General features: G+C 48.2%; 1 protein-coding gene across 1 annotated transcript in view; it reads right to left on the bottom strand.

The window, feature by feature from the left end:
• Window positions 1-12,163: 12,163 nt before the first annotated feature.
• LOC115117822 (cohesin subunit SA-2-like) overlaps window positions 12,164-13,815 on the bottom strand; it is a 28,992-nt gene continuing 27,340 nt past the window's right edge. Inside the window, exon 32 of the mRNA XM_065018406.1 lies at window positions 12,164-13,549. Coding sequence (XP_064874478.1) covers window positions 13,526-13,549 — 24 coding nt within the window. The 3' untranslated portion in view covers window positions 12,164-13,525. The remainder of the gene's footprint in view (window positions 13,550-13,815) is intronic.

Raw genomic sequence — 13,815 nt, forward strand, 5'->3', positions numbered from 1 at the left:
GGCCATGTTCTGTTATAATCTCCACCCGGCACAGCCAGAAGAGGACTGGCCACCCCTCAGTGCCTGGTTCCTCTCTACCTGGTACAGCCAGAAGAGGACTGGCCACCCCACATAGCCTGGTTCCTCTCTACCTGGTACAGCCAGAAGAGGACTGGCCACCCCTCAGAGCCTCGTTCCTCTCTACCTGGTACAGCCAGAAGAGGACTGGCCACCCCTCAGAGCCTGGTTCCTCTCTACCTGGTACAGCCAGAAGAGGACTGGCCACCCCTCATAGCCTGGTTCCTCTCTACCTGGTACAGCCAGAAGAGGACTGGCCACCCCTCATAGCCTGGTTCCTCTCTACCTGGTACAGCCAGAAGAGGACTGGCCACCCCTCAGAGCCTGGTTCCTCTCTACCTGGCACAGCCAGAAGAGGACTGGCCACCCCTCAGAGCCTGGTTCCTCTCTACCTGGTACAGCCAGAAGAGGACTGGCCACCCCTCAGAGCCTGGTTCCTCTCCACCCGGCACAGCCAGAAGAGGACTGGCCACCCCTCAGAGCCTGGTTCCTCTCTACCTGGTACAGCCAGAAGAGGACTGGCCACCCCTCAGAGCCTGGTTCCTCTCTACCTGGTACAGCCAGAAGAGGACTGGCCACCCCTCATAGCCTGGTTCCTCTCTACCTGGTACAGCCAGAAGAGGACTGGCCACCCCTCATAGCCTGGTTCCTCTCTACCTGGTACAGCCAGAAGAGGACTGGCCACCCCTCAGAGCCTGGTTCCTCTCTACCTGGTACAGCCAGAAGAGGACTGGCCACCCCTCATAGCCTGGTTCCTCTCTACCTGGTACAGCCAGAAGAGGACTGGCCACCCCTCATAGCCTGGTTCCTCTCTACCTGGTACAGCCAGAAGAGGACTGGCCACCCCTCAGAGCCTGGTTCCTCTCTACCTGGCACAGCCAGAAGAGGACTGGCCACCCCTCAGAGCCTGGTTCCTCTCTACCTGGTACAGCCAGAAGAGGACTGGCCACCCCTCAGAGCCTGGTTCCTCTCTAGGTTTCGGCCTTTCTAGGGAGTTTTTCCTAGCCACCGGGCTTCTACACCTGCATTGCTTGCTGTTTGGGGTTTTAGGCTGGGTTTCTGTACAGCACTTTGAGATAACAGCTGTTGTAAGAAGGGCTATATAAATACATTTGATTTAATCATCACTACCAAGAAGTGGCCAAGGCATGAGGTCAGCAGTACCAGAGTGAAGATATTCTAGTTCCTTGCTGTCACTGTCCAGTCTCCTTAGCCTGTATAGAAGGCTGATGTCTTACAGGTAATGCACTGTTCTGCACATTGCAACGCTGCTCGTAGTCATATTGGTTTGTGCAATACAAGATGTGTTGTAGAAAGTCGTTTGCTAATCATCATTCTGCTCAGGACTGGAGTAGACAGATCGCTTCAAGAGGTGCAGCCAAAAATGACATTAACATCAGGAAAAGTAGCCTGAGAGAATCACTCAATATTAAAAACTCTTGGTTAGCAACTCTTACTACTTGGTTAAAGCTTGCCGTTTCGACAACAATGGCCTTCATCAGACAGGACAGACAGACGGACGGGTGAGTGGAGCCTCTCGAAATGCGGAGGATCAAATGGTCAACCCCTCGTTATCTAATGGGTAGGACATGGCCGACTTGTGACTCACCCCCCTTCTAGTTGCAATCAATACCACACACACATTAACAACTGGAGAGGAACACACACACACACACACACACACACACACACACAGTTGTTATCCTGGGGTTATGAGGCTCTGAAATGGTTGCTACGGTGATTCATTCAGCTTTAATTTCACCACAGCCACAATAAGAGTCAAATAAAACCACTTCCTCTTTAGAAGAAGTCTGATTGCTGCCCAGACGTGTTCCTCTCTCACATACTCACCCATAATTGCTTCAGGAAGTATCCTTCTCATTTTACTGAGTCAGAGCAAACTAAGATACCGACCTCAAAAAAATGGCCGAAACATATTTGCTGTAGGAAATGAATCAGACAGCCTCCTCTCTATCTGATCTCACATCAATGTGTTTTACAGAAACAAATGTCCATCGTTTGATGGCTTCCTGGCCTGAAGGACTAATCCCATTCTAGAGGAAGACTCTCACTCAACCTATTGTCTGTCGTTAGGTCACTCGGGTGTGTGTGTGTTAGAGAGAGACAGACAGAGAGGTTTCAGCAGGAGACAGAGGGGTGTGTGTATGTTAGAGAGAGACAGACAGACAGACAGAGAGGTTTCAGCAGGAGACAGAGGGGTGTGTGTATGTTAGAGAGAGACAGACAGACAGACAGAGAGGTTTCAGCAGGAGACAGAGGGGTGTGTGTATGTTAGAGAGAGACAGACAGACAGACAGAGAGGTTTCAGCAGGAGACAGAGGGGTGTGTGTGTGTTAGAGAGAGACAGACAGACAGACAGACAGAGAGGTTTCAGCAGGAGAAAGAAGGGTGTGTGTGTGTTAGAGAGAGACAGACAGACAGACAGACAGACAGAGAGGTTTCAGCAGGAGACAGAGGGGTGTGTGTGTGTGTCGGAGAGACAGACAGAGCGGTATCGTAGCTGTCTGAACCCACTTGTTCCCATCAGCTGTCAGGTCACAGTCCTGAGTCCCTTGATTAACGTGTCACTGTCACTGCCAGTCTCACTGATGTCACACCGGGACAGAACACAAAACACACCCAGGGACTCTAAATGGGAGGTTTTAATAAGAACCAAAAGATTTCAAGGGCTCTCTTAGCTTCAAATAACTTTATTATTTTGGGTTAAAAAAAAAAGTTAACTCCAGGTCACACTTAAATGTCTACAACTAGACAGAAAGTATCCATTATAATGGACCTATATATTCATTTAAATTTTAATGGACCTACATATTGATATAAATTAAAATGGACCTATATATTTAGATAAATTATAATGGACCTATATATTTAGATAAATTATAATGGACCTATATATTTAGATAAATTATAATGGACCTATATATTTAGATAAATTATAATGGACCTATATATTTAGATAAATTATAATGGACCTATATATTTAGATAAATTATAATTGACCTATATATTTAGATAAATTATAATTGACCTATATATTTTCAAATAACGGCACTTTTTATGACCCGCAAACTGATTTTGACAAACAAATCTGTGTAGTCCTCTGTTGAATTCTGAAAGCCCTCAAGCCAAACAGTTTGCCCACCAGTGCTCTACACAAAGCCGCAGTTCTCTGAGAGGAACCTATATCCAAGCTGTGACCTGACCTTCCTGTCCTCCTCCACTCCCACATGCCCTGGGTCAACTCCTCCCCCTCCCCTGTGTGTGTAGGGTGGTCTGACCATAGTTCAAGCCCTGACCTCTACCCCCTGTGCTTCACCTAAGCCTCTCCTGGACTTAAAATCTCACCTAGGCCAGTTCTGGTGACAGGATCCATCCACACACTAGTCTCTCTGCCAGCCTCACACGGGGAGGAGACAAGTGGCTAATGCCAGTTTCACTCATTTACCAACTACATCGTCTCTATCACTAGTTCAGTCAGTCATTCACCACCTTCCATCGCTCTAGCTCTCCGTTAACACAGGGGACAACGTCAGGCAGTCAGTCATTCACCACCCTCCATCGCTCTAGCTCTCCGTTAACACAGGGGACAACGACAGGCAGTCAGTCATTCACCACCCTCCATCGCTCTAGCTCTCCGTTAACACAGGGGACAACGACAGGCAGTCAGTCATTCACCACCCTCCATCGCTCTAGCTCTCCGTTAACACAGGGGACAACGTCAGGCAGTCAGTCATTCACCACACCCTCCATCGCTCTAGCTCTCCGTTAACACAGGGGACAACGACAGGCAGTCAGTCATTCACCACACCCTCCATCGCTCTAGCTCTCCGTTAACACAGGGGACAACGTCAGGCAGTCAGTCATTCACCACACCCTCCATCGCTCTAGCTCTCCGTTAACACAGGGGACAACGTCAGGCAGTCAGTCATTCACCACACCTTCCATCGCTCTAGCTCTCCGTTAACACAGGGGACAACGACAGGCAGTCAGTCATTCACCACCCTCCATCGCTCTAGCTCTCCGTTAACACAGGGGACAACGACAGGCAGTCAGTCATTCACCACCCTCCATCGCTCTAGCTCTCCGTTAACACAGGGGACAACGTCAGGCAGTCAGTCATTCACCACACCCTCCATCGCTCTAGCTCTCCGTTAACACAGGGGACAACGTCAGACCGTCAGTCATTCACCACACCCTCCATCGCTCTAGCTCTCCGTTAACACAGGGGACAACGTCAGGCAGTCAGTCATTCACCACCCTCCATCGCTCTAGCTCTCCGTTAACACAGGGGACAATGACAGGCAGTCAGTCATTCACCACCTTCCATCGCTCTAGCTCTCCGTTAACACAGGGGACAATGACAGGCAGTCAGTCATTCACCACACCCTCCATCGCTCTAGCTCTCCGTTAACACAGGGGACAACGTCAGGCAGTCAGTCATTCACCACCCTCCATCGCTCTAGCTCTCCGTTAACACAGGGGACAACGTCAGGCAGTCAGTCATTCACCACACCTTCCGTCGCTCTAGCTCTCCGTTAACACAGGGGACAACGACAGGCAGTCAGTCATTCACCACCCTCCATCGCTCTAGCTCTCCGTTAACACAGGGGACAACGACAGGCAGTCAGTCATTCACCACCTTCCATCGCTCTAGCTCTCCGTTAACACAGGGGACAACGACAGGCAGTCAGTCATTCACCACCCTCCATCGCTCTAGCTCTCCGTTAACACAGGGGACAACGACAGGCAGTCAGTCATTCACCACCCTCCATCGCTCTAGCTCTCCGTTAACACAGGGGACAACGACAGGCAGTCAGTCATTCACCACCCTCCATCGCTCTAGCTCTCCGTTAACACAGGGGACAACGTCAGGCAGTCAGTCATTCACCACCCTCCATCGCTCTAGCTCTCCGTTAACACAGGGGACAACGACAGGCAGTCAGTCATTCACCACCTTCCATCGCTCTAGCTCTCCGTTAACACAGGGGACAACGTCAGGCAGTCAGTCATTCACCACCCTCCATCGCTCTAGCTCTCCGTTAACACAGGGGACAACGTCAGGCAGTCAGTCATTCACCACACCCTCCATCGCTCTAGCTCTCCGTTAACACAGGGGACAACGACAGGCAGTCAGTCATTCACCACACCCTCCATCGCTCTAGCTCTCCGTTAACACAGGGGACAACGTCAGGCAGTCAGTCATTCACCACACCCTCCATCGCTCTAGCTCTCCGTTAACACAGGGGACAACGTCAGGCAGTCAGTCATTCACCACCCTCCATCGCTCTAGCTCTCCGTTAACACAGGGGACAATGACAGGCAGTCAGTCATTCACCACCTTCCATCGCTCTAGCTCTCCGTTAACACAGGGGACAACGACAGACCGTCAGTCATTCACCACCCTCCATCGCTCTAGCTCTCCATTAACACAGGGGACAACGTCAGGCAGTCAGTCATTCACCACACCCTCCATCGCTCTAGCTCTCCGTTAACACAGGGGACAACGACAGGCAGTCAGTCATTCACCACCTTCCATCGCTCTAGCTCTCCGTTAACACAGGGGACAATGACAGGCAGTCAGTCATTCACCACCCTCCATCGCTCTAGCTCTCCGTTAACACAGGGGACAACGTCAGGCAGTCAGTCATTCACCACACCTTCCATCGCTCTAGCTCTCCGTTAACACAGGGGACAATGACAGACCGTCAGGAGTGGACTGAACACACCACATGTTTCCCCAGTGGGATTGTTTAAGAACAGACATAAGTGGAATCCCTGACCTCTTCCTGCTTGTCTTCAGACTCAGTAAAACCACCTCTCTCTACAATGAACAGAAATGCATTGATTCTTAGATTTAACTTTCACCTCCATGTCTGCGCTGATCCACAACGTTTTAATTTTCTATTCCGCGAGAGATATTTATGCTTGTTCTCATTTTTTAATTGTTATAAAATGACCTTATAAAGCTACTTTCCATACCTGTCTGCCTGTCTGTCTGAGGCCAGAGAGACTAGTGAATGATTATTCTATTTTCTCTGCCCTGACAACACCAGCGAGATTACAACTGATTACTTCAGCAATGATTTAACCAGGGAATTAGAATCCTATGGATTTAACCCTTTCAGGTGCAGCCTACAGACCAAATGTTACAGGCTTTGTTTTAAACCCTAACAGATTGTAAATCCGTGAAATTACAGAAAGTGATGCACATTGAACTGTTATTTCCGGGAATAGAACAGAGAGTAACTGACCAGGCTTCAGATTTCTGGTCTGAAGGTGTGTCCCCCAAATGGCACTCCTGACCTATATAGTGCCTTTGGGCCCTGGGTCAAAAGTAGTGCACTAAATAGGGAACAGGGTTCCATTTGGTATGCAGCGGGGGGCCCATGGGGTTATCAGGAGTAAATATACACCATATCTCTGGCCTCTGCAGCTGGAAGAACTGCCAGGCTGGGATTTAACCCCTCAGCCCTGACCCTGTCAACACCTACCAGAGCAGGGCAGTGAGACTGATTATAGACGTACACACACCAGAGCAGGGCAGTGAGACTGATTATAGACGTACACACACTAGAGCAGGGCAGTGAGACTGATTATAGACGTACACACACTAGAGAAGGGCAGTGAGACTGATTATAGACGTACACACACTAGAGCAGGGCAGTGAGACTGATTATAGACGTACACACACTAGAGCAGGGCAGTGAGACTGATTATAGACGTACACACACTAGAGCAGGGCAGTGAGACTGATTATAGACATACACACACTAGAGCAGGGCAGTGAGACTGATTATAGACGTATACACACCAGAGCAGGGAGACTGATTATAGACGTACACACACCAGAGCAGGGCAGTGAGACTGATTATAGACGTACACACACTAGAGCAGGGCAGTGAGACTGATTATAGACGTATACACACCAGGGCAGTGAGACTGATTATAGACGTACACACACTAGAGCAGGGCAGTGAGACTGATTATAGACGTACACACACTAGAGCAGGGCAGTGAGACTGATTATAGACGTACACACACTAGAGCAGGGCAGTGAGACTGATTATAGACGTATACACACCAGAGCAGGGCAGTGAGACTGATTATAGACGTACACACACCAGAGCAGGGCAGTGAGACTGATTATAGACGTATACACACCAGGGCAGTGAGACTGATTATAGACGTACACACACTAGAGCAGGGCAGTGAGACTGATTATAGACGTACACACACCAGATCAGGGCAGTGAGACTGATTATAGACGTACACACACCAGAGCAGGGCAGTGAGACTGATTATAGACGTACACACACCAGATCAGGGCAGTGAGACTGATTATAGACGTACACACACCAGAGCAGGGCAGTGAGACTGATTATAGACGTACACACACCAGAGCAGGGCAGTGAGACTGATTATAGACGTACACACACCAGAGCAGGGAGACTGATTATAGACGTACACACACTATAGCATGGCAGTGAGACTGATTATAGACGTACACACACCAGAGCAGGGAGACTGATTATAGACGTACACACACCAGAGCAGGGCAGTGAGACTGATTATAGACGTACACACACTAGAGCAGGGAGACTGATTATAGACGTACACACACCAGAGCAGGGAGACTGATTATAGACGTACACACACCAAAGCAGGGCAGTGAGACTGATTATAGACGTACACACACTAGAGCAGGGCAGTGAGACTGATTATAGACGTATACACACCAGAGCAGGGCAGTGAGACTGATTATAGACGTACACACACCAGAGCAGGGCAGTGAGACTGATTATAGACGTATACACACCAGGGCAGTGAGACTGATTATAGACGTACACACACTAGAGCAGGGCAGTGAGACTGATTATAGACGTACACACACCAGATCAGGGCAGTGAGACTGATTATAGACGTACACACACCAGAGCAGGGCAGTGAGACTGATTATAGACGTACACACACCAGATCAGGGCAGTGAGACTGATTATAGACGTACACACACCAGAGCAGGGCAGTGAGACTGATTATAGACGTACACACACCAGAGCAGGGCAGTGAGACTGATTATAGACGTACACACAGCAGAGCAGGGAGACTGATTATAGACGTACACACACTATAGCATGGCAGTGAGACTGATTATAGACGTACACACACCAGAGCAGGGAGACTGATTATAGACGTACACACACCAGAGCAGGGCAGTGAGACTGATTATAGACGTACACACACTAGAGCAGGGAGACTGATTATAGACGTACACACACCAGAGCAGGGAGACTGATTATAGACGTACACACACCAAAGCAGGGCAGTGAGACTGATTATAGACGTACACACACTAGAGCAGGGCAGTGAGACTGATTATAGACTTATACACACCAGAGCAGGGCAGTGAGACTGATTATAGACGTACACACACTAGAGCAGGGAGACTGATTATAGACGTATACACACTATAGCAGGGAGACTGATTATAGACGTACACACACTATAGCAGGGAGACTGATTATAGACGTACACACACTATAGCAGGGAGACTGATTATAGACGTATACACACTATAGCAGGGAGACTGATTATAGACGTACACACACTATAGCAGGGAGACTGATTATAGACGTACACACACCAGAGCAGGGCAGTGAGACTGATTATAGACGTACACACACCAGAGCAGGGCAGTGAGACTGATTATAGATGTACACACACTAGAGCAGGGCAGTGAGACTGATTATAGACGTACACACACTAGAGCAGGGCAGTGAGACTAATTATAGACGTACACACACTAGAGAAGGGCCGTGAGACTGATTATAGACGTACACACACTAGAGAAGGGCCGTGAGACTGATTATAGACGTACACACACTAGAGAAGGGCCGTGACAGGGATCACGTGTTTGAGAAAGTTCAGGGCTGAGAAAGGAACCATTTAAGTTTCCCTACACAGTGGTACTTTGTCATTCTGAAAGGAGGGATGACAACCTCTGATGTGAGGATAGACCTTCTCCAGATCCTTCAGACAGGTAGCGTATAAATGGGATCCCTTCCCTTCATCCCTCTTTCCTTCCCTGCACCCTTCACCAGATCACAGGTAGCAGTCGTAGTGAATTGGGCTGAATGGATCCCTTCGCTTCATCCCTCTTTCCTTCCCTGCACCCTTCACCAGATCACAGGTAGCAGTCGTAGTGAATTGGGCTGAATGGATCCCTTCCCTTCATCCCTCTTTCCTTCCCTGCACCCTTCACCAGATCACAGGTAGCAGTCGTAGTGAATTGGGCTGAATGGATCCCTTCCCTTCATCCCTCTTTCCTTCCCTGCACCCTTCACCAGATCACAGGTAGCAGTCATAGTGAATTGGGCTGAATGGATCCCTTCCCTTCATCCCTCTTTCATTCACCCCTTCCCTCGTTCCCTGCACCATTCTAAACGAGTAGCCATTGATCTGAGGTTCTCTTCAGCTCTGTCTAATATAGAGGCCTCCGCAGGCTTTCATCTCCTGCCAGACTCTCTTTTATGATAACAGCCATCGACTCCATCGCCCCCCACCCTCTCAACAGACATAAACGGATAGCTCCCAGCATGGGGGAGCTGTGCTGTGCATAACTTGTAACTGTAGGTAGGAGATTGACAAACACAGGAGTAGCACAATGTAGAAAGATGGGAAAGCTACATGGAATGATACAGTAGTTAGAATATAAAAAGTGGGAAGGAAGTAGTGCTTTTGATTTTCTGTTTGTGAATCTACACTGTTGAGTAGCTAGGCACATACACTTAAAAGGCAAAACAGGCTGATCAACCCATTAACAGAAACACACCAGATTTTTACACTTACAAAGGCAAAATTGGCACCCTATTGCCGAGTGAATGGGGCTCTGGCCAGAAGTCGTGTAGGGAATGGGGTCCTCTCATTTCTGAGGAGACACCACCCCCTTGTGGCGATGAATAGCTATGGTTAAATATACTAAGATTGTTTATTTTCAAACAACGCAAACTGCTTACATAGATCACATCACTTATGTCGAGTTGGTTTACTTTTATTAAAAAAAAGTGACTGTCTCCAGGCAAGTACAAATCTGAGAGGGAGTGGTAATAGGACAGGGAACAAACAGCGCGGAAGTGTGTGTGTGTTTGTATATATATATATATATATATATATGAGAAAATTCAACACATACATAAAATGGCCAAAAAGGAAAAACACAACAAATGAAAATAAAGCTTGATGTTTTGTTTTATATACAGGAAGGCTCAAATAAAGGACTATACCAATGTAGTGGTAGTAAGTGACAAAACAAAAGCCACAGTCATTTTTACTCCAAAATATTTACTTCCATATAATAATAATAATAATTAGGTAAAACACACAGGCTGCCTGTATCTACTTCATCGACATCACATCTGGACCATCTGTTTTCTGTCGTTATAACAACCCCAATAATCACCTTTCATGGCTACCTCTGACACGGAAGAGGATTAGTAAGAGAAAAAGATTTAGGACCTGTCCAGAAACAACCCCTAGCACCCTAAACTCTAGTCTCACAAGGACATCCTTCCAAATGTCATCTACAGAAGATTTCCGAGGTTACCCCGGCCCTAACCCCTAGGCTACCCCGGCCCTAACCCCTATGCTACCCCGGCCCTAACCCCTATGCTACCCCGGCCCTAACCCCTATGCTACCCCGGCCCTAACCCCTAGGCTACCCCGGCCCTAACCCCTATGCTACCCCGGCCCTAACCCCTATGCTACCCCGGCCCTAACCCCTATGCTACCCCGGCCCTAACCCCTAGGCTACCCCGGCCCTAACCCCTAGGCTACCCCGGCACTAACCCCTAGGCTACCCCGGCACTAACCTCTAGGCTACCCCGGCCCTCTAACCCCATAGGCTTTCCGCGGATACACCGGCCCTAACCCCATAGGCTTTCCGAGGCTACCCCGGCCCTAACCCCTATGCTACCCCGGCCCTAACCCCTATGCTACCCCGGCCCTAACCCCTAGGCTACCCCGGCACTAACCCCTAGGCTACCCCGGCACTAACCCCTAGGCTACCCCGGCACTAACCCCTAGGCTACCCCGGCACTAACCTCTAGGCTACCCCGGCCCTCTAAGCCCATAGGCTTTCCGCGGATACACCGGCCCTAACCCCATAGGCTTTCCGAGGCTACCCCGGCCCTAACCCCTATGCTACCCCGGCCCTAACCCCTATGCTACCCCGGCCCTAACCCCTAGGCTACCCCGGCCCTAACCCCTATGCTACCCCGGCCCTAACCCCTAGGCTACCCCGGCCCTAACCCCTAGGCTACCCCGGCACTAACCCCTAGGCTACCCCGGCCCTCTAACCCCATAGGCTTTCCGAGGATACACCGGCCCTAACCCCATAGGCTTCCCGAGGCTACCCCGGCCCTAACCCCTAGGCTACCCCAGCCCTAACCCCAAGGTGCTCGTGTAAATCTGCAGTGATTTGATGGGTAGTAGTATCACCTTCTCCCCGATAAAACTAGTTGGGATGAAGCCAAATTGGATACACCTTACTTATCCATTCCTATCAGATATCCACAGGTGCCTAGGGGTAGAGGCATAGAATTACTAGAGTGGGGGGGGGATCTACACTTAAACCAGAGCAATTATATTCTAGCAATACTGTTTCTATGGGGCTAGGGGCAGTGTATTAGACAGGGCAGTTGATTTCCTTCCACTACTGCATGTTTAAGGCCCAGGCATGGAATGGTACCAAGTAGATAGATTTACCTCAGTAGACAAAACATTTCATTAAAACTTATGGATGACATAATAGTTCATGTCACATGTAAGCTTTGTCTAGCTGCCAGAGTGCTGCTGCTGTTGAGAACTGTCCCAGATGGCACCCTATTCCCTATACAGTGCACTACTTTTGACCAGGTCCCATAGGGAATATTTGGCCTGGTGAGGGCACCAGGGTGCCATTTGGGATGAAAACAACAACCTTTATATTGGAATATAATGACTGGCTTTAAGTTCTCTATACAGTTTTATATGGTGGCGTTGCGTAACAGGACATTATTATTACTCATGTTGAAGGTGAAAACCTTAAAGCTGATATTTCACAAGTCACATTTATTTATTTCATAATGAGTCTTATCCAAACTAATTTACACGTAGGAAAAACAAGAGAGGTAGAAACCCCAAAACATTAAGACAAAGAAAAACTAAAATACAAATGTAAAAATCTTCCTCGCTGCATGACTACACATGCTTTCCATTTTAAACAGTTTTACACATTTATGAAACCTTAACTTATGTTGAACATTTTAATTTAAAAAAGCACAGTTATAAAATCAGCACCGATTCATATATAACTTTATTTAAAATTTAGAGATAGCCATTTCAACACTAAATATGCTGGATTTTCTGTCTATTAACATGCTGCTTGCTTGTCTCTGAGTCAGCACAGTGGTGGCACTACCAGAGAGATCACCTCGCTGTCCGTCGGGAGAGTAGTCTCTTCAGTTAGGGAGAAGGATCCAAATCTTTGGGTAAGCTTCAGGACTTGTGCGGCAGCCTAGTTCCTTGTTAAATACTGGGTCTTTGTCCCAAATGGCACCCTATTCCCTATATAGTGCACTACTTTAGACCAGAGCCCTATTCCCTATATAGTGCACTACTTTTGAGACACACCCTGGGCCTCTTCACAGCAACTACCGGGGTCCTCAGACTATTCAACAACCACGGAATAGAAACACGACCCACACACACACACCCACACACACCCACACACCCAGTTGGATATGACGGACAGACCCTCTGGTCCAAACGTTGACAGAAACTATACTGAAGGATGTACGACAGTGTGGCGTTATTTCTACTCCTTTCGCATAAAGGACTCTGCACTTGGAAAATGGTTGGATGTGTGTTGCTACATCCATGACTCTTACAGCTGATCTATTCAACAGGTCACCAACAACCACCAGCAGTCGTCGTCATCACAACCACAGAACCAACAGATTCTACTGACAGTCCAACATGGGGGAAAGGAAATAAACTGAAACTAGCATAAAGACCATGTCCATCCACTTCTACCACAGCTAGCAACCTTTCCTACTAACAATCTGGGTCTACATGACTACACCGCACTATACTAGCATAGAGAGGGTTAGAGGACATCTTACAACTCATTCCATCTCCATTTGGAAGAAAAATAAAATGTTGTAGAATTATAGAACTTCCTTTAGACTAAGCGTCTGGAGGATTCTTCTAGGTTTGGAACTGGTTGGCCACTAACTGAAAGGTGAAAGCTTACCCAAGGATTATAAAAAGTATTTTGTTTTCATTCAGTCCCCTCTGAGCGAGCAACACTGTGCGTTAGACCATGGAGGATAAACCAGAGAAGACTTCTGATCTGCAGCTTAACGTCTCCATAAATACAGTACGCCTCTCCTCTTCGTCGACAAAGACCAGTTTAAAACATGGACACTCCAAGGACCTGCAGAGAGAAAAGGTGTCATTACACATCTGTAAAAGCACTTGGCAACAACATGTCTTAGGTTTTACTAGCGAGGCTGAACTGCCCTTCCAGATCTCACCTTGACTATTGGAAGTCTGGAGAACTTCAGTATAGGACCGTGTTTGAATGTAGCGCTAGGTGTTATGCTTGTATTTGATTTGATCCGAGTAGAAATTAAGCATTTGATTGGCTGTGGGGGAAATTGTTTACCCAAGAGAGGCATTTCCTTGTTTTAGCTTTTTGTT

Source organism: Oncorhynchus nerka, linkage group LG5 (assembly GCF_034236695.1).
Source record: "Oncorhynchus nerka isolate Pitt River linkage group LG5, Oner_Uvic_2.0, whole genome shotgun sequence".
NCBI classification, from domain to species: domain Eukaryota; kingdom Metazoa; phylum Chordata; class Actinopteri; order Salmoniformes; family Salmonidae; genus Oncorhynchus; species Oncorhynchus nerka.